The 26,658-nt window shown below is 37.1% G+C and overlaps 1 protein-coding gene across 2 annotated transcripts in view; it reads left to right on the top strand.

Annotated features, from left to right (window-relative positions):
- Positions 1-19,563, top strand: part of CRB1 (crumbs cell polarity complex component 1) — a 267,773-nt gene extending 248,210 nt beyond the window's left edge. For both annotated transcript variants that reach the window (XM_051998714.1, XM_051998712.1), the window contains exon 12: positions 18,745-19,563. In XM_051998714.1, coding sequence (XP_051854674.1) covers positions 18,745-18,960 — 216 coding nt within the window. In that variant the 3' untranslated portion in view covers positions 18,961-19,563. The remainder of the gene's footprint in view (positions 1-18,744) is intronic.
- The last annotated feature ends 7,095 nt before the right edge of the window (positions 19,564-26,658 follow it).

Genomic DNA, 26,658 nt, shown 5'->3' with positions numbered 1-26,658 from the left:
AAGCCAGTCACAAGCCTCCAGTGCCAAAGGACTATTTGGCTTCAGGTACAGGACTATGGGATCCAAAGAAGATAAACCTCCATCAAGTGAATGTACAATTTTCAAATATGCATAAATTTCAACTTTCTATCAAAGTCAAATTGTGCTGATGTTAGCTGTGCCTTATCTAGGCATTGATCCAAGAAACTGCTGATGGGGTAAAAAATACACAGAAACGTGTTAACAAGAAGTACAATTATCTACATCTCAGCAAATAATGCCAGAGTGTCATGTAATATGCTGAGCTCAGGCAGTATGGTAGCCAATGGAGAGCTCTTTCTTCCCCCTCCCAATCCCCTTCATCATTAATATTTACAGTTGGAAGTAATATATGGCTGCAATCTAAGTGCTGCATCTAAAAGGGGAGTTGTTGACTTGATACCTTGTTGTTTGACAGTGTGAAACACTTAAATAGCTACCTTCTTAATCAGCGCCTGATAACGTGCCTTGCAGGATGGCTGTTTGACAGAAGCAACAACCCAGGAGGTGTTCCTGAATTGTTGAGTTGTTTTGTCTTTTGACTGACAGACACATGCTGGGGTGTTTGAAGTCAAAGAATCCTGGCTGGGAATTCTGGGTCCTTTTCTTTGTCCTCTGATTTTTGTACCAATCCCAAGAACTTCTTGCACAGGCTGGGGAAATGCTCTCCCTCCCTCACCTCTGCCTGATGGAAACTGGAGCTTCCTCTAAGGCTCAACTCAAGGAAGCTCTGCTAACTGCACTTTCATGGTGCCCTTCTGTATCCTCAGCCGCTAGTGACCTTCCCTCTCCACCCCATCCTCCAGTCACTTTATTAGTTTGCTTATTTTATTGCAGAACTGTGATTTCATCAGTCAGGAGAAGTTGTACCTCAAAGGTAGGACTTGATGCATCTCTTCTGACTTTTGCTCTTCTAATAAGAGATTCCATGCAGCCTCTTATTTTGACCATATTTCTTGTTGACTTATATATGAACATAGTGCTTTCACTGGAAACATAAGATACTTGAAGATAGGGTCTGCCAAATTTTTTTGCTTTAGCATCCACTCCTAGTGCTTAGCAATACCTGCCATGTAGCACTTACTAACAAATGTTTGGTAAATGAATTAATTAATAAAGGTTCAGCACCCCATCTGCTAGGCTTTATTAAGTCCTGCAAAATATAAATCATCTTCTATTTTTATTCTAAGAATTTGTTTTTTATATATGGGGTCTTTAAAATAATGAATAAATGTCATTAGTAAGATGGGCTTATCTGAACAAATAAGTACATTAAATAGCAAGGATCTTGAGAGTGATAAAGTAACAAGTATAACCATCTATCAACTATAGAAATGTGACACATAGGATTATATTAGGTACCTTATCTCAACCAGTATGGTATCATTTGAGGAATGGGAGTTGGGATTAGGCCCTCACAAGGCAGAACCTGTGGTTTAATCACTGCAAGGAACTCATGGTGTGAAAGACTTCCATAAATACAGATGGGAAAAATATCTATAAATTATAGTCCAAAAGAGTTACTAGGGCTATAGAGAGGTTATATGATTATCTATTTAAGATCACATGGCTGGTATGTATCAGAGGCATGAAAATCAATCTGTAAATATATAGTAAGTACCTACTATGGGACAGATTCTGGGGAAACAAAGACAAAATAGAAAGAGTCCCTGCTCTCTCTCTTATTTTATTCCATTCAATTCATAGTTGGAAAGGACCTCAAAAACCAATGAGCTCAATTCCCTCCTTTTACAAGGGAGGAAACAAAGAACAAATGGTCACAAAGAAATATCAAAGATGGGATATTACCCAAAGTCTTCTGATTATAGAACCAGTGAGTGAGATTCCCATTATATCAAGCTGCCATTATTTCAAGAGTCAAGCATTATAGAAGGTTTTAGGAATACAAAAACAAAAAGAAAACATTCCTACTCTCTAGAAGATTATCATCTACTGGAGGGGAGAAGTCAGAGTCCAGGTCATGAATGACAAGTTCATATAGATAAGCCAATATAAAACAAATACAAGGCAAATGCAATAATTTAGTGGGAGAGAGTACTTGGAGCTTGGGGGGAGACAAAAGGTGAGTTGAGAGAGGGATCAGAAAGATGGAGGAAATGGCATCTGCATTTTGGTTGGAAAGAATTTAGGGATTCTTCAAGGCAGAAATGAAGTGGGAGAACATCCTATGAATTTATAATTTTTACAACCAAAATTAGGACCTGGGTTTTATAACCTCTAGCTTTTTACTTTTCCAAAATGTTTTTCTAATCAAGTCCATTTTGGAGAATAGACTAGGGTTCAGGATAAAACCTTAGAGAACATATGAAGAATGTTCTAAAATCTTGGTGGACACAAGTGATAGATGGCACCATTATTTAGAAGGATTTGGACAAAGAGAACATTGGCTAATTAACTTCAGTGAAGACAATGAAAATGGTTGATAAAATTACTACCTGAAAAAAACCTAGGTTTTCCTTTTACAGTAAGTCATCAGTTTACCAGTAAATGATCTGCCTCTTCTCACTGGCGCCACCCAAAAAGTGGCAGGAGTGGCGAGGAGGCTGATATCCTTCCCTCCTTCCCCTGTCGAAGTCACAACGTGCCTCGTGTTTTTCACTCATTTGCAGCAGATGGCTAACTTTTACACCAGACGCTGTCAGAGGAATGCAAATGCATTTCCTCACAACACTGAAAATCTTGAGACTGCATGTTTAATCTGTGTCTTACAAGCAGGGTGACCCTGAAAAGAACACGAGCACGTTTATAAAATTGGCAGCCGTCCTCGTAAACAGGCTCAGGCTGGGGAGGATTCTTCAAACCCAGGGGATAAGTATGGTTTGCTTCCCTGGGCTCCTGACCCTGCCATCTCCCAGAGGATCAACAATCTAAGTGGAGGCTGAATAGAAAAGTTATAGACCACGAGGGAAGTATTAACAGGAAAGGGGTTATTCTAGGGTATGGGAATAAAGGGAGGGAGTAAGCCTTCAATAGTACAGAGTAGGGAAAGCTATAACTTGGGTTTCCTTCCCAAGTCTCTACTTATTTGGGAATTGGGGAAATCCTTATTATTACAGGTGAGTTAATAGGAATTGCATTTAAGTATTTTGAACTTGGAAGTGAATAAGAGGGAGTAAAAAGTGACTGTGAGTGACAGGACACAGTAGGAGACAATGAGAAAAATTATTTAGCAAGGGTTACTTTGGTAAAAATACAGAAAGGTAATTTATATAGTCTGTAATTATTAACATTACAAATGATAGCCTAAATTAATTTTGAGCAACTTCAGTAACAGCTTATTAATTTTCACAATCTCCCTTGCAAAAGGATAGGACACTTGCATTAGCTCCATTTTACCAAAATGGTAGCCATGGAGAAGGTAGAATTTGTGTCTTTCTTTTTATTAAGGAATAGTATTAAAGAAGGGCCATTCTTAAATGAGGAAAAATGGCATTTATGGAACATTTTAAAGACTACAAACTACTTTCTATCTATTACCATATTGGAGCCTTATAGTATACTATATGAGATAACCATTACAAATATTATTATTATACCCAGGATAAAATTATACTAAACCTTAATAAACTAGATATGAAATAATTACTATCAGAAAAGATCCTATGGGTAGAACAACCCATTTTTATAACATTTTATATAACAGGCACTGTGTTTGCTAAAATAACATTAATATAGTCGTCAATAAGCATTTATTAAGAGATTACTATGTGCCAGGCACTGTGCTAAATACTAGAGATACAAAGAAAATCAAAAACACTGACCTAGTCCTTCAGGAACTTACATTCTAGTCGGTTAGACAATGGTCAAACAACTTCAACCATATAAGGTATGTACAGGACAGATAGGAGTTAATCTCTGGGGGGATGGAATAGGATGGGGGTGAGGATTAGAGGGAAGGGATTAGAGAAGCTTCTTGTAGAAAATAGGATTTGAGCTGAGACTTGAAGAAAATCAGGAGGCTAAACTTGTCAAAGATCATAATAGTATTGATAGTGTTGGGTTTTGAATCCATGATCCCTCACTGCAAATTCAGGCCTCTTTCTTTAGTATCACATAATTCATAGGGACTGGAGTGGTGGATGGGAGGAAATATAAATTGTAAGAATGATAGAAGTCAAACTAAATTCGATTGATTTGAATTTTGAATTACAGGCTTCTGAAAGGAACAAAATTCTGCTACTAGTCAAAACCAAACTTCATTAGCAAATCTCATAGAGTGAATATTATTACTTTTGGGCATTTGATGATGGTGGTAGTGATGAAGAAAATAATATCTAGTATTTTAGTATGTAACCCTTTAAGACTTGTGAAGCATTTTGTAAGGTTGGTATTATATTACAGGTGAGAAAATGAGATGGAACTTGGTCAAGATCACATAACTAGCAAATGTCAGAAGCAGTATTCAAATCTCCATTTTCCTGACTCCAGATCTAGCAATCTATCTACTATACTCATTTTGTGAACTATTTAAGGCAATTCAGGGTTTGGAGCTATATGTGCCACAGTCCTGATCAAGCATCACTGTCGTGATTGCTCTCTATTTGAGACACATTGAGTAACAAACTAGTGGGAAGAGAGAAGGCTTTGAAGTAGCAGGGATCCCAATCAAGCCAGGAAATGCCTCTTCCACCTTGGCCAGGAACTGCAAATAAATGATTGCCTGATGATTAGATAGGAGCTGACAGTGATGATGGCAAATTGTTGTTTCTGTGATAGTTTCAGAGAAGGTACAGGAGAAAGAGATTCATCAGTGGGAGACTAAAGAAAAGTTTTAAAACAAGAATAGAATTACAAAAAGATCTCAATGACAGCCTTTCTTAATTAAAGTCAAATATTATACATGGGTGACTTAAAGTTACATTTTATCACCTTCAGAAGGGGAAGCCAAGTTGGACAAAATAAAAAACATTGAGTCCAGCTCAAAACAAAACAAAACAAAACAAAAACATGGCTTTTGATTTCAGTTAAAGAGGTTATGAGTTGGTATCTCTGCCATTTGCAATGGACTGAACCCCAGAATAAATACTCCTCTATTTCCCAAAAGGAAACTAGTTGCCATCTATTTCACAGTGAAGGGGAGAAATGCTGCTAGTCACTCCTCATGCCTCAGTAATATGATCCAGGTTTAAGGGCTAGGTGGGTCTGGTTATTCACACACCGTATGGATTTACGGCATTTTCCTCACTGCTGAAAATTAAACATGTGCTGCCTGTTAGAGGTTGCTGGGGTATCTCATTATAGGAGATTCTTTCTTCAGGGGCTTAATGTTTTGCTGAATTACTGAAGGACTTATTTGAATGCAGACTTGGACCAAATAATTTTCTGATAAGAGGGCTATAAATCCTCTGCAAAATAAGCTTGGTGTTCTCAGCATATCTATTGGCTTTTTGATCATTTTTTATGGCTTCCCTTTAGCTAGTCAAATTATCCTTATACACTCCTAAAGTTTCTCTGTCATGGATTAGGGCTGCCCAAACCAATCAACCCTCATTACTTAAGCAACTGGTTTTGATTTGGGGGTAGTAAATATGATGGCACAGACTCGATGCCCTTCAGAGTGAAGTGTGAATGAAAACGTAATGTTGGGGATTTTTTTGGGGGGTGGGTCTTCCTTTTGGGATTTATTTTAACAGGAAAATGAAGTCTTCAGCTCCTTTAGGCTGTGACAGCTACTTAAAATGTTGAAGGTTGTAGGAAGTGAGGATGATTAAGAACTTGATCCAATGCAAAGAAATGTTCAGCTCAAGCAAAGTTTCATTTGTTATCAATAGTAATAACTGACATGTATATCACATCTAAAAAAATGCTAAATGCTTACCATCCATTATCTAATCTGATCCTAATCCCAATGCAGCAATAGAATCACTACTGGCATTAATATTATGATTATACATTTGAAAAAATGAAAGCCCTGAAAAAGTTTAGTAACCTGACCACATTGTTATACAGCTAATTGCTTTCAGAGAGCATTTAAACTGAGGTCTTCCTAACTGTAACTAACTATAACTCTTTCAATTAATCAAACGAATATTTATTAACTATCTACTACACTTTATTTTGCCCAGAACCATACGTTAATATAATTTTCTGGATTTTCAAACCATGCCATCATACCCATGACTTCCTCCCTCCACTTTCCTTTCAAGTTCTTCCAGTACTTTCAAGGCTAGAGACTATCTTGCTTGTTTATATTTATATCCCCAGAGCTTAGCATAGTTCCTGATACTAACAAGTAACCACTTAATACTTTTTTTTTCATTCATTATTCATGCACTCAAATTTTGTGGAAGATAAGTCTAAAATTTAGTTATATGAAATAATAGAGAAGTTTAAAAGTTGAGATATAATTATTCTAAATTAAGGAACATGGACAAAAATGTTCTAGGACTTAAGAGAAGGGAGGAATTAAGATTCATTAAGATTTTGGCTTTTCTCCTTTTAGGAAAATTTTTTTAAAAGCTCTGATTCTTGATGTCCAGCTATAAATAGGTACATATATACATTGAAGAATAGTCCAAATAATTAATCCCATCTTATCCATAAAAAATAATCTTTTGAATACCTACTATGAGCAAAGCACTGATAGATACAAAGTATTCAAGACATTAAGTACCCTCAAGGTATCTATCCCTCAAGGGATTTCTAATAAATTTGCAGGAACAGGCTGTATAAATTTAAAGATAATACTGTAAAGCATTAAATAATTATTAAGAAATTATAGAACTTTCAATGGCTCCTCATTGCCACTAGACTAAACTAAAAATGCTGTTCGGTATTTAAAGCATTCTACAATATGCCTAAATTAATATTAATTCTTAACGTTCTACTCTTTGGTCAAATCAGATAAGTCAGCAAGCATTTAATAAGCACTTACTGGAGACCTGGCCGAGAACACAAAGGTAAAAAAAATCCCAGCTCAGCTCTCAAGAAATTTGCATTTTAACAAAGGAAATAACATATATATCCAAGTATTTATGAGATATATAGACAATAGATATAAGGTGATCTTTGACGCTTAAGCTTTAACATCTCATAAGATCAGGAAGATAGCTTTCTATTACCAGGTTAATATGTATAAGTGTGTGTGTGTGTGTGTGTGTGTGTGTGTGTGTGTATTTCCTTTTTAAACTAATTTAGATGTTAGTGAGATTCAAGTATTATTTGTATTCCTACACACACTATTTTTCCCCTCTCTGTAAAGAAGAATGTTCATTCTTCTTTACACACTTCTTTTATGAGAGATAATTTTCCCCATTATTTGTTTCCTTTCTCCAAGGATATATCTCTTTCTTGCCCATCCATTTTTTTGCATTATCCCAACATAATCAACTCACTCCCACACCCTCCTCTTTCTATATAGAATGCTTCTAATTATGCTAATAATGATAAAGTTGTTAGAAGATACATGTATCATGTAGGGACACAGTTTAATCTCATTGAATCCCTTTTGATTTCTCTTTTATGTTTACCTTTTTATGCTTCTCTTGACTCGGGCATTTGGAAAGTCAAATTTTCAATTCAGCTCTAATATTTTCATCAAGAATTCTTGAAAGTGATCCTTGGTTATAATTCTAGCTCTTTTGACATCCAGAGCATTATATTCCAAGCTCTCTGCTCCTTCAGGTGATAGCTGCTAAATCTTGTATGATCCTGACTGTGGCACCACAGTATTTGAATGATTTTCATTTTTCTTTTACTTTGCTACTTGAAATGTTTTCTCTTTGAGCAGGGAAATCTGAAATTTGGTTATTATATTTTTGAGAATTTTTATTTGGGAATCTCTTTAGATAATGATTGGTGGTTTTTCCCATTTCTATTCATCCTCTGGTTCTATGATATCAGAGCAGTTTGTGTTGATAATTTCTTGCAATATGATGTAGACATCTTTCTTTGATTATAGCTTTCAGGTAAGCCATGAATTTTTTTTTTTTACAGGGCAGTTTCTTTTTTTTATTATTATAGCTTTTTATTTACAAGATATATGCATGGGTGATTTTTCAGCATTGACAATTGCAAAATCTTTTGTTCCAATTTTTCCCCTCCTTCCCCTTACCCTCTCCCCCAGATGGCAGGTTGACCAATACACATTAAATATGTTAAAGTATATGTTAATTACAATATATGTATACATGTCCATACAGTTATTTTGCTGTACAAAAAGAATTGGACTTTGAAATAGTGTACTATTAGCCTGTGAAGGAAATTAAAAATGCAGGTGGACAAAAATAGAGGGATTGGGAATTCTATGTAGTGGTTCATACTCATTTCCCAGAGTTCTTTTCCTAGGTGTAGCTGGTTCAATTCATTGATTTAATACCAGCAGTAATGAATTGAACTGTTCTATTGGAACTGATTTGGTTCATCTCATTGTTGAAGAGGGCCATGTCATCATATAGTGTTGTTGCTGAAGTATATAATGATCTCCTAGTCCTGCTCATTTCACTCAGCATCAGTTCATGTAAGTCTCTCCAGGCCTTTCTGAAATCATCTTGCTGGTCATTTATTACAAAACAATAATATTCCAAAACATTCCTATACCACAATTTATTCAACCATTCTCCAATTGATGGCCATCCACTCAATTTCCAGTAAGCCATAAATTCTTAAATTACCTCTCCTTCATCTATTTTTTAGGTCAGTTCTTTTTCCAATTAAATAGTTTACATTTTCTTCTATTTCCCCCCATTGTTTTGACTTGCTTTGTTTCCTGATGTCTCATGGAGTCATTAGCTTTCATTTGTCCCATTCTGATGTTTAAGTAATTATTTTCTTCAAAGAGTGTACCTCCATTTGGGTGGTACTATGTTAACTTCTTCCTAATTTTTTTGCCACTTTTATCAAGCCATTGTCTTTTCATAGTTTTCTTTCCTTGTTTTAAATTCTTTACCTCATTTTCCCTCTTATTTGATTAAAAAAAATTAGCTTTTTTCCAGGAATTCTTATTGGACTTGTGTCCAATTAACATTTTTTTCTTGGAAAAAAGAAGCTTGAAGTTGTTTTGACTTCTATGACTACTTTTGAATTTGTGTCTTGATCTTCTCTGCTATCATAGTAAGGTTCTTTTTTGTTGTTTGTTCATTTTTATATCCTTTTTCTTGATTTTAAAATTTATGATAAAGTTGGGTTCTAGCCTACTCTAGGGAGGAAGGTGATGGAGGAGGTCTTCCTCAAGCTTAAGGCTTTTTCACACTGCTATTTTCTAAGCTAAGTCTGGGGTTTTGAAAGTTTTTAGTATTTCCAAGGTAATTTGGAGAAAGGTATGATCACCATTCTTGGTCTTAACTCTGGTCCTTATCCAAAAAAGGCTCTTGATCTTTGCAATTGATATTAGGGGGATCTCATGGCCCTTCCTCCCTTGGGACCAGAAATGATACTGTTCCTCAAGGACTGTGAAACTTAGGGCTTGAAGTGATGTCCCGCAGGGCTTGCCCTACCTTTTCACTAGGAGTACTCTTTTCTACTCTTGAGCTATGACCCAGAAGTAGTTATAGGAAATAGTATTGCCAAAAAGCATTTGATCCTGTGTCATCATCTGTGAGGTCTCCTTACTATTTCAGGCTTGAGAGCTCCCAAAGCTGCTTCTGTCATTATCACCAATCCCACTGCTAGTGTTTTGCTCACATAGACTCTGGGCCTGCCTCATCCTTCATGTTACAGAACTCTCTTTTTGACCTCCTATTTTGTCTTTGACTGAAAAAAATGTCTCACTCTGACTTTTTGTTGGCTCTCCACTTCAGAATTCAGTTTGAGGTGTGATTTTAAAGTTATGTAGAGGGGAATTTTAATAGATTTTCCATAGTTCTCTATTCTGCTCTCTTGGCTATACCTCCCATCTCCCCATCTTTGTTTTGTTGTTTATTTAAATACTTATTTAATTTTTTATTTAAATATTTCACAATTACATTTTAATCTGATTCAGCCCTCACTCAGGGGTGATTGTGTGCCATGGTACATGAACACTTATCAGTCATTCCCACTGACGTCGACTACCTTACTTTTCCTCATCCTAGACATTCCTTTTCCTGATTGCATTTTTATTAACTAGTCCTTCTTTCCTACCTCCTGTCTTCAGTTAAAATCCCATCTTCAATAAGAAGTCTCTCAGTCCATTTCAATACTAATACTTTCCCACTATTTCTCTAGTGAAAATCCTATTTTTATATGGTTATTTACATGTTGTTCTTTTATTAGATTGTGAGTTTCTTAAAAGCAGGGATTTTTTAAAAATTAAAAATATTTTCTATGCTTAGAAAACAGTACCTGAATAAATGTTTGTTGGATTGTCTGGCATAGGTAATACCAGAAAGAAAAAAAAAGATAAAGTACAAATTAGAATAAGCAAAAGAAACAAAAATACAAAAAACATTTAATAAATCCCAAAGGAGTTACCACAAGAAAAAGAGAAGGAATGAAAAAAATTATAAGTTTTATCTTCCTCCTTTAGAAGATTAATGTACAGATTTCAAAAATCTGGTCTGTGTTGTGAGTGATGCTAAATTCTTTAAGTTCACAATGAGTTTCCAGATGTAAGTTCATGATGCTGAACAGGAAATTCCTTAGGATCATCAGTGTTACATGACTGTGCCAGGGGTGAATTCTTTTTTTTTTTAATTTTATTTTATAATAACTTTTTATTGATAGAACCATGCCAGGGTAATTTTTTTTTACAACATTATCCCTTGCACTAGCTTCTGTTCCGATTTTTCCCCTCCCTCCCTCCACCCCCTCCCCTAGATGGCAAGCAGTCCTATATATGTTAAATATGTTACAGTATATCCTAGATGCAATATATGTTTGCAGAACCAAACAGTTCTCTTGTTGCACAGGGAGAATTGGATTCAGAAGGTAAAAATAACTCGGGAAGAAAAACAAAAATGCAAATAGTTCACATTCATTTCCCAGTGTTCTTTCTTTGGATGTAGCTGCTTCTGTCCATCATTGATCAATTGAAACTGAGTTAGGTCTCTGTCTAAGAAATCCACTTCCATCAGAATACATTCTCATACAATATCATTGTTGAAGTGTATAATGATCTCCTGGTTCTGCTCATTTCACTTAGCATCAGTTCATGTAAGTCTCACCAGTCCTCTCTGTATTCATCCTGCTGGTCATTTCTTACAGAACAATAATATTCCATAACATTCATATTCCACAATTTACCCAGCCATTCTCCAATTGATGGGCATCCATTCATTTTCCAGCTTCTAGCCACTACAAACAGGGCTGCCACACAAACATTTTGGCACATACAGGTCCCTTTCCCTTTTTTAGTATCTCTTTGGGATATAAGCCCAGTAGTAACCCTGCTGGATCAAAGGGTATGCACAGTTTGATAACTTTTGGGGCATAATTCCAGATTGCTCTCCAGAATGGTTGGATTCGCTCACAACTCCACCAACAATGCATCAGTGTCCCAGTTTTCCCACATCAGGGGTGAATTCTTTTTCTCAAAGTCTCATATAGATCTCTTGCACACAACCTGTCCCAGGATCTGTTATCACCACGGCTTTCACAAAGCCGTGTTCCCTGGCCCACCTGCAAAAACCTCTTGCTTCCTGAGAATCCCATTGGAGGATGATGCAAAGTATTTGTCCTTTAAAAGTTTCTTCTTAAAGATTTCCCTCTATATCTGCAAAGACTAAATAAGAACTCTCTCCCTTTCAATGAAGGACTCAGGATTGTCATTTAGTCAGTTAAGGAATTTCTTACAGGTAAATTCAGTCATCAGAGTTATACAGAGACAGTTTTGTCTCTCCCATGTCATTTAAAAGAAAAGAACCTCCTAATAGTTTTTTTTCTTGATCCACTAAGTTATTTAGAGAAAGGAGTTATACTAATCATTTTTGAGAAAAAGGAGACCTGCCACTTAAAGTGGGCCAATTAAGATAAAAATGCACCTGTCTCCTCATAGTACTTTGGAGCTTTTTCCATAACCCCATACCTCAAAAGAGTAGGAACTAAAGTTCCAAAGGCTTGGTTGACCATGTGGAGGGACTGAAACAAGAAAAAGACCTGAAAGGCTGAAATAGAACTATATCCAAAAAAAGTTCATCCTTCTCAGGTCAGTTCTCCTGGATGCTCCCAGAATAGCATTGTTTGTCAAGGACTCTGCTTCTTCTTTTATTTTCTGGGGCAATTGGGGTTAAGTGACTTGCCCAGGGTCATACAGCTAGGCAGTGTTAAGTTTCTGAGATCACATTTGAACTCAGGTCCTCCTTACTTCAGGGCTGTTGCTCTATCCACTGTACCACCTACCTGCGCCAAGGACTCTGCTTTTAAAAGGTGAGACTCCCTTCCTTGACAGTGAAGAGACATTATGATTTAAGTGATTGTTTTGAGAGCTCTTTCTAGCATTCAACAATGCCAGCTGCCTGAGGACGAAATGGGAGACAGAAAACCCAGGCCTGGTAGTTTGTCAAATCTTAGCTCTTCATTGTGGTGAAATAAGTTCACTGATCACAAGTAATAATTCAGGAGGGTCAATTAAGAAGAAAGATATCTTCTCAGTTTTTATTGTGGCTGCTACATGGCAAACTTGAATGATATAGTAATGCTGTATCTGGAAGGCAACTTCTTGCTTTTGATGAGAAAGAGGGCCAATGTCATCAATTTTCCATTTGGAGATGGGTCAGATTTTTCACAAGCAAATACTCTACTTTGAGGAGTATTTTGGGGCAGAAATAGCTGTCACATGCTTTATTAGAAGGATTATAAAAGTTCCATGTTTACCACAACATTATATCATGCATCCAAAACTGCATCAGACTCACTCCTCAATCTCTACTGGGCATATGAGGACATATGATGTCTCTGGTAGATATTTAATGCTTTACAAACACCTGCATGTATATGAAGCATCAAAAAAATCTCCAATAGAAAAGCCTTTGTTTAGTCCTATCATGCAGGTCAGGGCTACCATCTAGAAATTAGTAGAGATTATCTTAATTGTTCCATCCCATCAGGCTCTCACAAACATCAGCCATGTGGAGAGTAAAGGCTTTTCCAGGACTCCTATACTCCAGGGTATTCCATTACTGAATTAATGCCATAGAAGTCCATTTGTACGTTTCCTCTCATATTGTTGTCAAAACCATCCATGAATCAGGTAAGCTGTTCTTCAGGAACATTATTTCATACTACTTTCCTCATTTGGAGAGAAATATAAGGCAAAATTAAGTTTTAGCAAAACTGTACTTATAAGTATCCTCTATTCATATTCTAAATTTCTATCCTTTTATTTTTTTCTTTAGTTAATTTAGGCATTGTTGCTTTTCCTCCTGTTGAATTCCTATTTTAAAGTTCAAATCACAGAATGACAACTCAGAAATCTAGTCCAATCTATAACTGAATGTGAATCTCTTCTATAGACTTCCCAGCAAATGAGGTAAGACTAGAAAGAATAGCACTAGATAAAATGTTTGAACATAAGTGAGGAAATAAGAAACAATGGGGAACCACTGCACAGTTGAACAGAAGAACAAATTATCTAGATGCACATAGCAAGAATATTAGTCTAGTGTGAAAGAAAATTCAGAGAGGAGATAGACTAAAGGAGAGACATATTAGGATGAGAGCCTATACTAGAATAGTGGAAATGAAAATAGAAAACAGGAAAGGTGAAAGAAATTATCAATAATGTTATTGCAGAAGCATTTATGATATTTTCCTCAATTATTAAGCAATTTGATGAAAAGCATTTGGCTAAATTTTCTTCTCCTATTCTACCATGACCCTCCTCAAGACAATTGTTATACTTTTATGACAATCCTCTCTTTTTTACTTCTCTTCTTCCTCCTTTTCTTGCTCACTGCAAAATGGACAGTGTATCTATGATTAAAATTTGATTACTGCAGTAACATTAACTTTAAAAAGAAAAACCCAGCATTCATTCTTCTGATTTTACTCTGTCATTGATATCATCATCATCCATTGTCCCATGTTTGAAATGTTTGCGTTATCCTTTACTTTTTTTTCTTTCTCACTTCATCCATTACCAAGTCATAGGATCAAGAGATTATTTATTGAGATGTATAAGGAACCTTAAAGGTCATCTAATTCCATCCCTTCCTACTGAGAACGGCTGAATATGAGGTACCAATTGGTCATCTAGACGGAAACATCCTTTAGTCCATGGAGATATGAGTTTCAAGAGACATCAAGACTAGACATAGATTTGTGTATCATCTGAATAGAGGTAATGTTTTAATTATAGTAGTGAATAAGATCAACAAGCAAAAGAGAATAGAGAAGAATAGAAGATGGAAGAAAAAAATACTGGAGAACAATTTTCTTAAGGGTGAGGAAGACAAAAAGAAGCCTATGAGAGAATTACAGAAAAAATAGAGGTGAGAAAACAGATTCATTTCAATTCAACTAACATTTATTACAAACAACTTCTAAGTGCCAAGTACCAAGGCTACAAATTTAAAAACAAACATTGGTTTGATCAAAGAGCTTTCATACATCTGGGACATATTTCTTCTTACTAAGCTATTTGATTAAAAAGCATTTGGCAGATTTTCTCCTCCTTTTCTACCATGACCCTTTCCAAGACAATTGTTATATTTTTATGATACTCCTCTCTATTTCCTTCTCTTCTTCCTCCTTTTCTTGCTACCCAGTAAAGTGAGTAGTGTATCTATGGCTGAAAATTGACGACTGCAGAAACAGTAACTTTAAAAAGAAAAAATCTGGCATTCATTCAATATTACTATGGAAACGACTATTCCCAGCAATACACTGGCATGATATAGTTCAAGGATTTAGGTCTGTGTGGGAGATTTTTGCCATCCATTAAATCAATAATTCACTCTTTATAACAAAAGTCTCCAGATAGCCATTCATAAAAGTCTTTCTCCTTTGACTTATATAAGAATTTTTTGTCTTTATTTTCATGAATCTAGCATATTGGATGAAGTACCTGAGTGACTCAGTCAGGAAGGCCTGGGTTCAAATCCAATCTCTGAAGGGTTTTGACTACATGACCCCAGGAAATTATTTAACCTCTCAGTGAGCCAAGCAATTTTCTAAGACTATGAATCACAGATAAAGTACTGATTTATATTGGTAGAGGAAGTTCCTCACCAGGAGCTCCCAAAACAGATGAAATCAAAAGTTGGGTCTGAAAAAAAGGACATATTTTTCTTTATTTCTTTCTTTTAAGACTGAGTCTCCCTATTTTGTCCATACTGGGAGAAAAGGGCCTTCTCACTATGATCAAGCTGGGAGATTTTACCTGCTTCATTTCCATCCTAGAAATTTTTTTTAGTTAGTTTAGTTTGTTTGCTCCTTTTTAGGCAACTTGACGGCCCCCTGCTCCTGATAGTTCACCAGACTGATGTCAGACAGAATGGAAATCTGATTGACTTAGTCCATTATAGCTCAGAATTTCTGAGACAGTTTAGACTCTCTGGTAAGGGAGGAATTGATTATGGGCATATATCAATCACCATGTTTGACATTTTGTTTCTTTAAGCAGTTAAAAAACAAGCAGTCTCAATAGCTGAAAACATCACTTGTTTCATTAATCATTTGCTTAATAGTGATGCATATGTGAATTTTTTCTGTCCTTAGAAGCACCTAAGAAACATATTTTAAGTTCATACCAGATTCAGGCTGCCATGTGATGAGCAGGCAGATCCTGAAATTCTGATTCTCCACCTGAGATTCTTCTACCTGAGTATTTCTCTAGTGGCAAAGTTTCAAGTACAGACTGCTACTGGGACGGACAGTGAGTGGTGATGGATGAAGTTGGACCTCCAACTCATTCCCACTCTCCTTGAATCTCCTGGTTTGAAACATTTCCATGCCCTTTCAATTCTGATTTTTAATTATTACCCAATAAGCTACATAAAGCTTTTTTTCTGGGGCAACTTCCTATGTGTTTATGGTTTTCCCATTCTTCCAAATGCTGTCATCAGCACCAAATATTCTGACAGGCAGCTCTGGATGGCTAGGATAAAAATGATCTCATCCCTCCTTTCTACCCCCTCCCTCTTCCAGACAAACAAGTTCATGTTATGTTTTCCAAATTAGATGAACTGTTCCACAATCAATTAGTGAAAAAACAGTTGATCCTAATGGGATCAGACTGCAGGACCTTATGACATCTCCACATCACTTCCCTGAATGTGCCAAAGGGGCAAACTTCCCATACTGAACTGGAACATCCTTCAGAGTGCCCATGGTCCAAAAAGATGGGCTTTGACCCTTGAAAACTCTAAAATGTACCAGAGCAGGAAGAATGGGTCAGGGAAAGGCATCTCTATGAAACTGAAAGAAGGAAAATAAAAACAAACTCAATAATCTCTCTCAGAATGAGCTCCATATGAGAAACTCTTTGAGGGGGGGAAGCAAAAATGCATGACTCTCATAATGGGCAGGATGGAAATGAGCTATTTTCACAAATTTTGGCTCTCAGAACAGTTGTTACTCCTCTTTGGTTAGTATAGGCCATTTTCCATCCAAGAATAAAAATTGCTAGAATGAATCAGTGTTTGGGGAAAAAAAATCTAATAACTATCAGGTTTTACTGTGCAAAGCCAAAATGTAAAATGATTAGGTTAGAAGATTATTAATATATAAAACATGAATTAAATAAGCTGATGGAAGGAGGGATGCCTAGTATAGAAACTCAGCAACTCTTCTGGAATTTGTAGTTTAAGTCAGTTGCCCAGGACCTTAAGAAAGATTGTACTGCCCATGATTTCCCAGCTAGTATGTGTGAGAGGCAGGATTTTGAATCCAGGTATTTCTGCCTCCAAGGCAATGCCCACCATCCACACTTTTTTAAGCTGCTTCTGAAATAAGTTGTATAAAAATCCCTGAAGGATTGTGATCAACTATTTCTCAATTTTTTAATCAGTGCAAGCCATTTATAATTAATTTAGAACTTTATTTTCTTTAGAATTGATATGTCAAAAGTGGAAATTTTTCTACAAAGTTTCATCTTGATCTTTGGTCCAGATCTGTGATTTTACCAGTATATGCGGTATGGGAAATCTCTCAACCTATGCAAATCTACAACTTGGAAAATTGCCTCTGTCCTTGAGGGGGTAAGAGAAAAGCTTAAGTGATGCAGCCAGTATTTCCCAGAGACAGGACTCAAACCCTATTTAGTTCAACTCTGGGGCTACTACTTTTTGTTGATACTTATGTGTTGTTCACGGGCCTAATATTCTCTAAAGAATCCTATAGAACAGGTGCCTCATTTGGATGATTCTCTTCTGTAATTGTCTTTATAGGTTAATGGTAAGCGTCACATAGAAGGAGATAGCCAGGAAAACAACCCACTAGATTACAAATTCCCATGAGAATTCTTAAAAGCTGAAATTTTGGAGGCAGCTAGATGGCTCAGTGGATAGAGCACCAACCCTGAAGTCAGGAGCACCTGAGTCCAAGCTGGCCTCAGACACTTAACACTTCCTACCTGTGTGACCCTGGGCAAGTCACTTAATCCCAATTGCCTCAGCAAAAAAAAAAAAAAGCTGAGATTTTGCAATCAATTCCAAATCAGCAGTATGAGTTTAAATTTCAAAAATAAGCAAATAATACAAATCTGGGCTTGTTTAATTGTTTTCTTAATTGTCTAGCTGTTAGTGAGAGAGAATAAAACTGAAACTGAAAAATACAAATTTTTATATCAGGAAACTGGTTGTTAAGCATTTATTGCCTAAAAGGAATGTGTCTCTGTGTGTGTTTGTATGTGTGTGTATGTACTTTTAATGGGAAAAAAAAAAACAACTTTTTTTTTTTAAACAAAGTGAAGGGGTGGGGAAGGGGTGGGAAGAATAATTGAAAAAGCAAAATGGGGACATGCATATTCTATAAATGTCAGAAAGAATTTGATTATAGCCTCTTACTGCCAACACAGAATATTTCTATTCAAAGAAATCCCAATCATATGTCACTCGCTTTGGGTTCTATACCATTAAAGTTCAAATGGCTTGAGAAGTGCTTGGCTGATTTCTTAGCTGTCAAGAGAGAAGAACTTGAAACAAATCATTCTGTCCAAGCAATACCCTGTAACAAGCTCTTCCCAACAGGGCCACCTATAGTTTTTGGTTTCTAAATATTTGGGTTCTGCCTTGAGCACATGTGCTTTTAGAACTATTTAATTGTCACTTCAAATTTCAATCAGTGATGACTGAGAAATCTGCCTGCAAGTTTAGGGTTTCCCTAATCAAAGATGCTTTTCCAGGACGCTCAACTGGTTTTCTTCCAAATAAGCATCCAGAAAATAAGATTCACTCCAATTTCACTTCCAAGGTCAGAGAATTGAGGCCAGGCTGGATGGGTAGAGTTGAGGTTTGGGAAAGATAGGTTAAACAGCATCTTTCCATATGTTTGTGGTAAATATTACTCCATATAGAATCTACATTTAATGTCACATATACAAATTGTCATTTGCTGAAATTGATGCAGCACTGAATTAATGAATTAGTCAGTTTTACAGCTAATTCTGACAATAGGACTTAACTCTTTACATTAGGAAATGCAATATAAGAACATGTTCACTTTACTGGGTTTCCTAAGGGGGAAAGTTCAATTTCCTTTCAGATACTGAGTCTCTCAGCTAACTTATATATACTCTCTCTAGTACTGTTTCTTTGAAATTATTTTGGATGATTTTCTTTCTACAGTAGTTTGTTCATGTACATTTGATTTTGCTCCTTAATGACATTGTGATTATTTCAATCCTTCCAGCTGACAGACAACTTGATCTCGGACATTTTCACTGCCATTGGCTCAATCACATTAGCCGTGTTATTGATCCTTTTTCTGGCAGTGGTGGCTTCCTTCATAGCTTCCAACAAACGAGCAAACCAGGGGACCTACAGCCCCAGCCGTCAAGAAAAAGAGGGGTCACGTGTAGAAATGTGGAATATGGTGCAGCCTCCACCCATGGAGAGACTGATTTAGAAGGATCCAGCGTTCTCAAGAAAAACCCTCGACTAAGTAAATTGTAAATAACACATTTCCATTTGGAGCTCACATTTCCATTTGGAGTTTGGGGTTTGGGGAGGGGGGTGGGATGGAGATGGAAGGGATGTTCCAAGAGCTGTTCATCTCACAAACATCATGACCTGTGAATTGTGGAACATTTTTCTTTGATCGCCTTAAAGTCCTTAATGCATGAACTTGACACCTTTAAACATTATTCTGGGCTAGCCAATCATACAACTGTTTTTCTGTCTTAGTAATTTCAGCCTGGATAATGTGCAGACATGTCTTAATTCAGTGGCTTCTGAAAGAAGCATCAGTGCCTGTCATTTAGATGTTTTGTGAACTGCAGACCCCTTGGGTGTTCACCTTTTAAATGGGCAGACTTTATTGTTGCAGAAAAAACACAACAGAAGAAGTGAAATAAATATTTCTAATGAGCTGTCCCTAATCATGTTATGGAAAGGTGTTAGGTGTGAACACTATGTTGTGTATGCTTCCATTCTTTAATCCCTTCTTCAACCATTGAGTCAAAGAAAGTCATGAGAATAACCATGGCAACAAATAAAGGTTAAACCATAATTTCCTCTTTTAATGTTCTTTCTTTGTGTTATTAATGTGTCTTTCTTTGTGTGTATATGATAATAGCTAGCATTTACAGAGTGCTCTAAGTCTTGCAAGAAGCTTTACATGTCATCTCATTTGTTCCTCACAACACCCCTATGAAGTAGGTGCTATTAGTATCATCTCTATTTTATAGATGATAGAATCAAGAGTAAGAAATGTTAAGTGACTTGTCTAAGCTCACCAGTGTCCAAGGCAACATTCCAAGTCAGCTTTTTCTAATTCCAAGTCCAACACTATCTCTTCTATCACGGAGGTGACAAGCTGATTCAGAGTCAATAGGATATGAGTTGTTTCTTAGACAAACTTATTCAGTACTTCCATCAATCTTCTTCAATGAATTTTAAACCTGCATTGTGCTAATTATCAAATTATTGGTATATTAATGCTAAATTATTTCCCTAAGAGAAGAGAAGCAGAAGGTTTGGAGGCTGACCCCTATAGAGGGTCACAGTCATTGGGGAAACTCTGGGTGAGGTATAAGACCCTTCAGCTCAGAGGGAACCTGCTGACAATGTCTGGTTCAGCTCCCTATTTCCCCTAAGGGTTCTTGACCTTCCTAAGACGTCAGGGGATGTGACAACCTGTGTTGAATCGCAAGTTGTTTATGTGGTCCCACCTGCCCAGTATATACTGGGCTCATGCCCAGTGTTTTTGTTACTTAAGGGTATGAGGGTATAAAAAAAGGAAAAGCCCTTGAAATAAATGAATTCCATTTATCCACCATTCTCAGGAGTCCCACCTCATCACTTCTCTACCAGGATGATATGTTTTAATCACCCCAACTTGAGGGCTCCGGCATGGGGACTCAAGAAAGCATTAGTATATTTTGTCACCCCAACTTGGGGACTCTAGAAAGCAAGACACAACAGCTGACATTGGAATCAAGGTGATCTGGCACTGACATACTAATTATATGACCTTGAGCAAGCAATTTACCCTATGGTACCCCAGGCAGCTCTCCAACAACCATAACCATAGCTACAACCACCATCACCATTACAACTTAGCTAGTATTTATATAGCACTTTTAGTTTCGCAAAGTGCTTTAAAATATTACCTCATTTTATCCTCACAACAACCTTGGAAGGTAAGTGCTATTATTATCCCCATCTTACATATGAGGAAACTGATGCAGAGAGAGGTTAAGTGACTTGCTTAGAGTCATACAGCTTGCAAGTAACCAAGGCTGGATTTGACCTCTGGTCTTTTTGACTCCTGGTCCGGTCTTTCACCATACCACCTAGCTGCCATTCCTTTTACTTCCTTCTAGAGCCCTCTACTTCATAATATTTTCTTTTGGGTAAAAGAAAAGGTTACAGGTCCTCAATTAAGAAAAAAAATAATCTTTTAATCTGTTTATTTTATTTCATTTGACCAAACTTCTGATTCATCAGGATACAGAACTTCCCTATACTAATGGAGATCTGTAATTCTTCTACAATTTATAGCCTTAGAAAAGAATGAAGAAAGTACTTATTAATTAGGTGCTTTTATGTGCCATGCATTGTTCTAAGTACAGGGGATAAAAACATAAGCAAAAAGAAAACCAGTCCCTGCCTTCGAGGAGCTTACATTCTAATGAGGGAAACAGAATAGACAAAAGGGAGCTAACTGAACAAAGATGCTGAATAACCTCTAAATGCATCTCTAAGATAAAATGATGCTTGAAAAAATCACTGTCCAGGGAAATTATACCTCTATATCCTTTTTATTAGTTGAATATGCATTTTCTAAGACAAATGAAGATTTAAGATTGAATAAAGCTACTGGAATGTGTCTGCAAAGTATTAAGAAAAGTAAGCATTATATTTCCTCTTTGATCTAACTTCTCCATGGAATCTAATTAATCTTTCTTATATACCTGAAAGTTCCTAGTGATCATGAGCATTAACAGAGCTATAACTAGGTTTGGCAATGAGAACTCTCTCCCTGTATACCAAAAATTTAGAGGATACCAACAACAGGTTAAAAAAAACCCAAACAAACCTGGTTTAGTAAGAATAATCAAGCAAATGAGAAAAAGCTGGGTTAGCATAAATAATTAGCCACAATAGGAAGTTATCAGAATGCATGCTTCATCCCCTGGCAACATTCTTCTCCAATTTGCCTCTGTGATGGCAACTTCCCTAAAAACAAAGGGACTCAAAGTATTTATGGAGGAAAGTACCTCCATATCTCACATTTCCCTGCCCAGCCTCTGCCACAGTCTTGCATGTCAAAATTTTACATACTAATGTTATCCCTCAACCCTCAACTGAAATACAAATGGAACAGCTAAAAAGAAATGAGACAAGTAAATAGCTCTCCTCCAGGGATTCAAAATTTATTTATGGGAAAACTTTCATGCTGCTTGTCCTGAGCTTATTTTGTTGGGCTTGCTCCAAGTGATGGAATGAGGATTCTGCCCGTGACATAAAGCATAAACTTACTTTGACAATGAAACATCTCTAAAACTACCTGTCCATTCCTAGGTCATACTGCTGTTTAAACACCTTCACATAGTCTCTATTCCTGCCAAACTGGACCCATATTTTCATTCTACTCTCTCAATGCTGTGCCTTTGTTGACACTATCCCTCATATCTGGAATAAATTCTCTATCTCCCAAACTCCATCTGTTGAAAGACAAAGAGAATAGAGAATAAGCATTTACATAGTGCCCATTATGTGCCAGGCACTTTGTAAGTATTAATTTCATTTGATCTTCAAAATAATCCCAGGAGGAACTGAGGCAAACTGGGCAAAGGGACTTGCCCAGAATCACATAGTTAGTAAGTGTCTAAGACCAGATTTTAACTCAGTCTTTCTGACTCCAGGCCCAGCATGCCATTTACTGCACCAAACTTAAATTCCTTACTTGCTTCAAGACATAACCCAGACATCCCTTCCTACATGAAGGCTTCCCCCAATGGGAACAATGAATTAACCCTATTTATTTCCTCAACCAAATTTGGCTAATTTTTTTCTTTAAAAATTAGGGGCTGCTAGTTGGTATTACTATACTATAGATAGAGCACCTGCCCTGAAGTCAAGAGGACCTGAGTTCAAATCTGACCTCAGACACTTAATACTTCCTGGCTGTGTGACTCTGGACAAGTCACTTAACCCCAATTGCCGCAGGGAAAAAAATTATTGACACCATCTTTGAAACTTGATCAGTTCAGTAGTCTAACGGAACTTAAATGGTTGCCTGAATACAAAAATACAAAAATGAAGGGTTCCAAGCCTTCTTTGATGATTGGTGGGGGGAAATCTTAGGCAACAGCATGTTGCCAGGCAATTCAAACCACTATCACCTTCGTTACAATGCACCTTTCATGCTAGAAAGACAAACCCCAAAGCTCTGGCAATAGTTATGTTTCCCACATTCCTTCTAAAGAATGACAGGATCTGTTTCCAGCCCAGACCCCTACAGCTATCACTGAGGGAAGAAAACATTGTGGAGAAGGGATCTACTTGGTCACCATTCCTAGCAACATCTTGTTAGCCAGCTGCCATAAGATAAGCAGTACCTGGGATCGCAGTACCACCCAGAACACCAGTCTGCCTTGAGCCCAACCCCTCTGCCCTTCCCATCATCAAGGGAAGCAACTCTTATGGAAAGAGCTCAGCAATTTCCACCAAATGCCTAACGGATGCTACCTGCACAGCAGGCAAAAAGCCTACCCGAAGCAGCAAGCATCAGGAGGGAGACTGAGGAAGCTACTTTTACCAGGTAAGGCAAACGACCACCACCTTTACAGTCACCTTTTCTCATACCCCAGTGGAGAGAGTCTGGGACTCTGAATCCAAAAGACTTCCAGCCAGTGCCTAAAGCCTTTAGTTTGAGATTCAACCTTTGTGACCGCAGAGTCTGGCAACTGCTCCACTAGGTATTATAGCCACACCTGATAAAGTCCCAGAAAGCAAAATTCTTGGCACCAAAATCTTGTAGCATTTTCAACTGATCCAACATCAGAGATTGATAATGATTTTTATCAGCGCAAGGAAGCACTGACATTTACTTTGCCACTGCACCCTAAGGACCAAGGGACCTTTTTGTCAGACTCACAGCTACAATCTCCTTGCCTTCTCACTTTGAATGTGAGTTATCTTACTTTTTATTTCCATCTTCAGCAGTTAGCACAGATTTGCATATAACTGATTAATAAAGACTATTTTTGTTTCTACCATTCAACAGTTGGATACTCTTTCTCTCCAGTCTTACTTCAGATATAAATCTCTCTATCCACATGTTTCTCATAAAAGTTACCTGTCCATTTGCTTTACCCTTATCTTACTTTCCCTTGTGTATGGTAGGTGTGGGAGTGGGGATGGGAGCCTATGTTATATTTATATCTGTAAAGGTTCATTGAATTGAATTGCAGTTGGTGATTCCAGTTGAATGACTGACATGATATAGAAAGGCTGAGTAGTACATCTTGATCATGTATAAATTAGGATATGGATCCCCTACTCCAAACTCCTGACCAAGCTTTGCTAAGGGACAAAACTAGAAACAAGCAGACAATGACTTCTTCGAATTGCAATGATTATGAGGTACTTAAAGTAGCCTATTTCCTCATCCATCCATCATTCATTCCCCTCAGAGGAGTGAATGGCAATGGAAATCAATTAAGCCTAGACAGCTCTGCAGAGAGCACTAACAACGCAGAAGAGATCCTGGAAGCTGTCTGCAGACTCCAGAAGAGAGAAATGGAGACAGACATCCCACTTGCTGACATGTGTTGCAACACAGCAAAAAGCAGGATTTGTAAAAAAAAAAAAAAAATAAAAGACACATCTGGTACGCATTTGCCAGGAGCAATATGAGGTCTAGCTCCAAAAAGGCCTATGTAGGTCTTATGTCTGCTGTAGTCACAGCACATACTAAGAAAGGTGAAGGGAGCCTAATGACCATAAGTAAAATCACCTGTCAAATTTGCCCCAAATCTCAACTCCCGATTATGCCCTGTGTAGCTGGCCCTCTTAACTACCAGAAAGGATAAAAAGAAAATTCCTATTCTGTGTAACACAGGCAAACCAATGGTAGATGTTAACATTTTTTTAAACCTTGAAACTATACCAAGTAAGTAACATCTCTTTGAGCCCCAGCCCTAAAACTTATTTATCCTGTGGTCTTGGCAAATCACTTACCTTTTGAATCTCAAATTTCCACACCCATAAAATAGTTACCCAAATTTGTGAGGGCAAAAAGTAGAGTGTTAAAATATGCAAAATACTTTGTTGCTATATAAATGTAAAGTTTCATGATGTTCACTTCTCCTTTTCAGGCTTCCTCAAAGCCTGCCAAGATTTCAGCCCAGAGAATTTTAGGAAGTATTTCAAACTGCAAGAGCCATATAAATTGTAGGCACCTCTTACTAATGGAATTATAAAACAACAGCAATGTCCCAGTACTCTTAATTATAGCCAAACAAAGCAAATAATAAAAAAAGATCATAGGAGTTGGAGTAACTCCAATTCCAATCATAGGAAGTTCCTTAGAAATCATTTAGATCAACTCCTCTTTACACAGAAGAAAACAGAGAAGGTAAGTATCTTTCCTCAAGTCATATAAGCAATAAACAACAGAATCAGAATTTAAAACCTAGTTTGCTGTTTCCAGTTCTAGCATTCTTTAGCCATGGAGAGAAGATGCAAAGGGTAGGAATAAAGAACACACACATGATGAGAAGAGCACAATTGTGGTGAGGCTCTTGTGGGCAGAACTGTTGTGGAACTCAAAGGAGAGACAAAATAGGAATATTTAAGCTCTTTCCCCCAACCCTTCTCCAAGAAAGATATTAATTTCTGCCAGGAAGAGGAGCAAGAAGTTGATTCGAGGTGTCCACTGCTCTCCTCACAGAGAAGGGATATCAGACTAGAATTACATTGAGTTGCGATTTAGTTATTGAACATCATCAGGTTCAATTTAACTTCTGATTTCTTTATATGGGGGGGGGAAGAAATAGAGAGCCAAGTTCTATATCCAAGGCTTTACCTCTTTCCCAACAAATACCATTTCCACAATGAACACACATACCAAATAGCAAAGAAATCCATTTGTCCAAATCATAGCAAAACAGAAATCAGAGAAGGTAAATTTAGGAGAATATATACCAGATAATACAGAGAGAAAGAACTTTCCCATTAGGAGCCAAATAAGTCAGCTTAGCCAAGAGATAGTACCCTATCTCACCCCAAGGAACACTTCCCACAGTTTCTAGAGTAGCAAGCTGGGAATGAGGACATGGTGGAAATTGCCAGTTCCATTCGTGTTACCTCAGTCTTTTCCTTCAGCAACTGGAAGTAAAATTACCCTCTTCCATTTTCCTTCTTGAAGCTGGAAGCCAGAAGCTTCCAAAAGTTAGTTAATACTTGAAAAAAGACTGATGACATCTGAAGCTTTCATACTCTCACTAACTCTGCCCTGCTCTTCACCTAGGTTATGGGCAGGGGTTACATTTTCTACACCAGAAATGTCAATCAGATGACCCCGAGAGAAGGAAACAGATTAAAATGTAATTAGGAAACAATTAATTAAAATACAATAGAGCATGTTAATAAGTGATTTTCTAAATCAATATGCTACCTGAAAAGATCCTTATGTATAGTTTTGTGCCCCACTCAAACATTTCTATTTGTGCCCCACTGGATTACACCATGCTGCTGCCTGAGCCTCTGACTTTCAAATTAATTTAGTTCTCCAAAGATGGTGTTTTTTCATCGTCACTCATAGGATTCCTCCTTACAAAAAGCAATGCCTGATACCAGGTTTCCTTTCTTTGGCCATCAATCAGAAAGCAACTACAAGTATCTAGATCTTGACTTCATTTAAAGCTCTTTGATTAGAATCAACTATCTGCCCTTTACCTAGTTTAACCTTCCTTTCTTAATAGGATTATACAAAATAAAATATTTTCCACAAGTTCAGAAGTGCATATGACCTTTGAAATTTCAATCTTCCACCAGAAGTGCCATTTTAACTGGTGTGAATTGTAATGAATAGTGATGACAAAAATGCATGTTTCCAATTTAAATCCTCTCCCTGAGGATCTGACACCTGTGT

Source organism: Antechinus flavipes, chromosome 4 (genome assembly GCF_016432865.1).
Source record: "Antechinus flavipes isolate AdamAnt ecotype Samford, QLD, Australia chromosome 4, AdamAnt_v2, whole genome shotgun sequence".
NCBI classification, from domain to species: Eukaryota; Metazoa; Chordata; class Mammalia; order Dasyuromorphia; family Dasyuridae; genus Antechinus; species Antechinus flavipes.
Note: the sequence above shows the minus strand (reverse complement) of the source record. Positions and strands in the feature narration are given on the sequence as shown.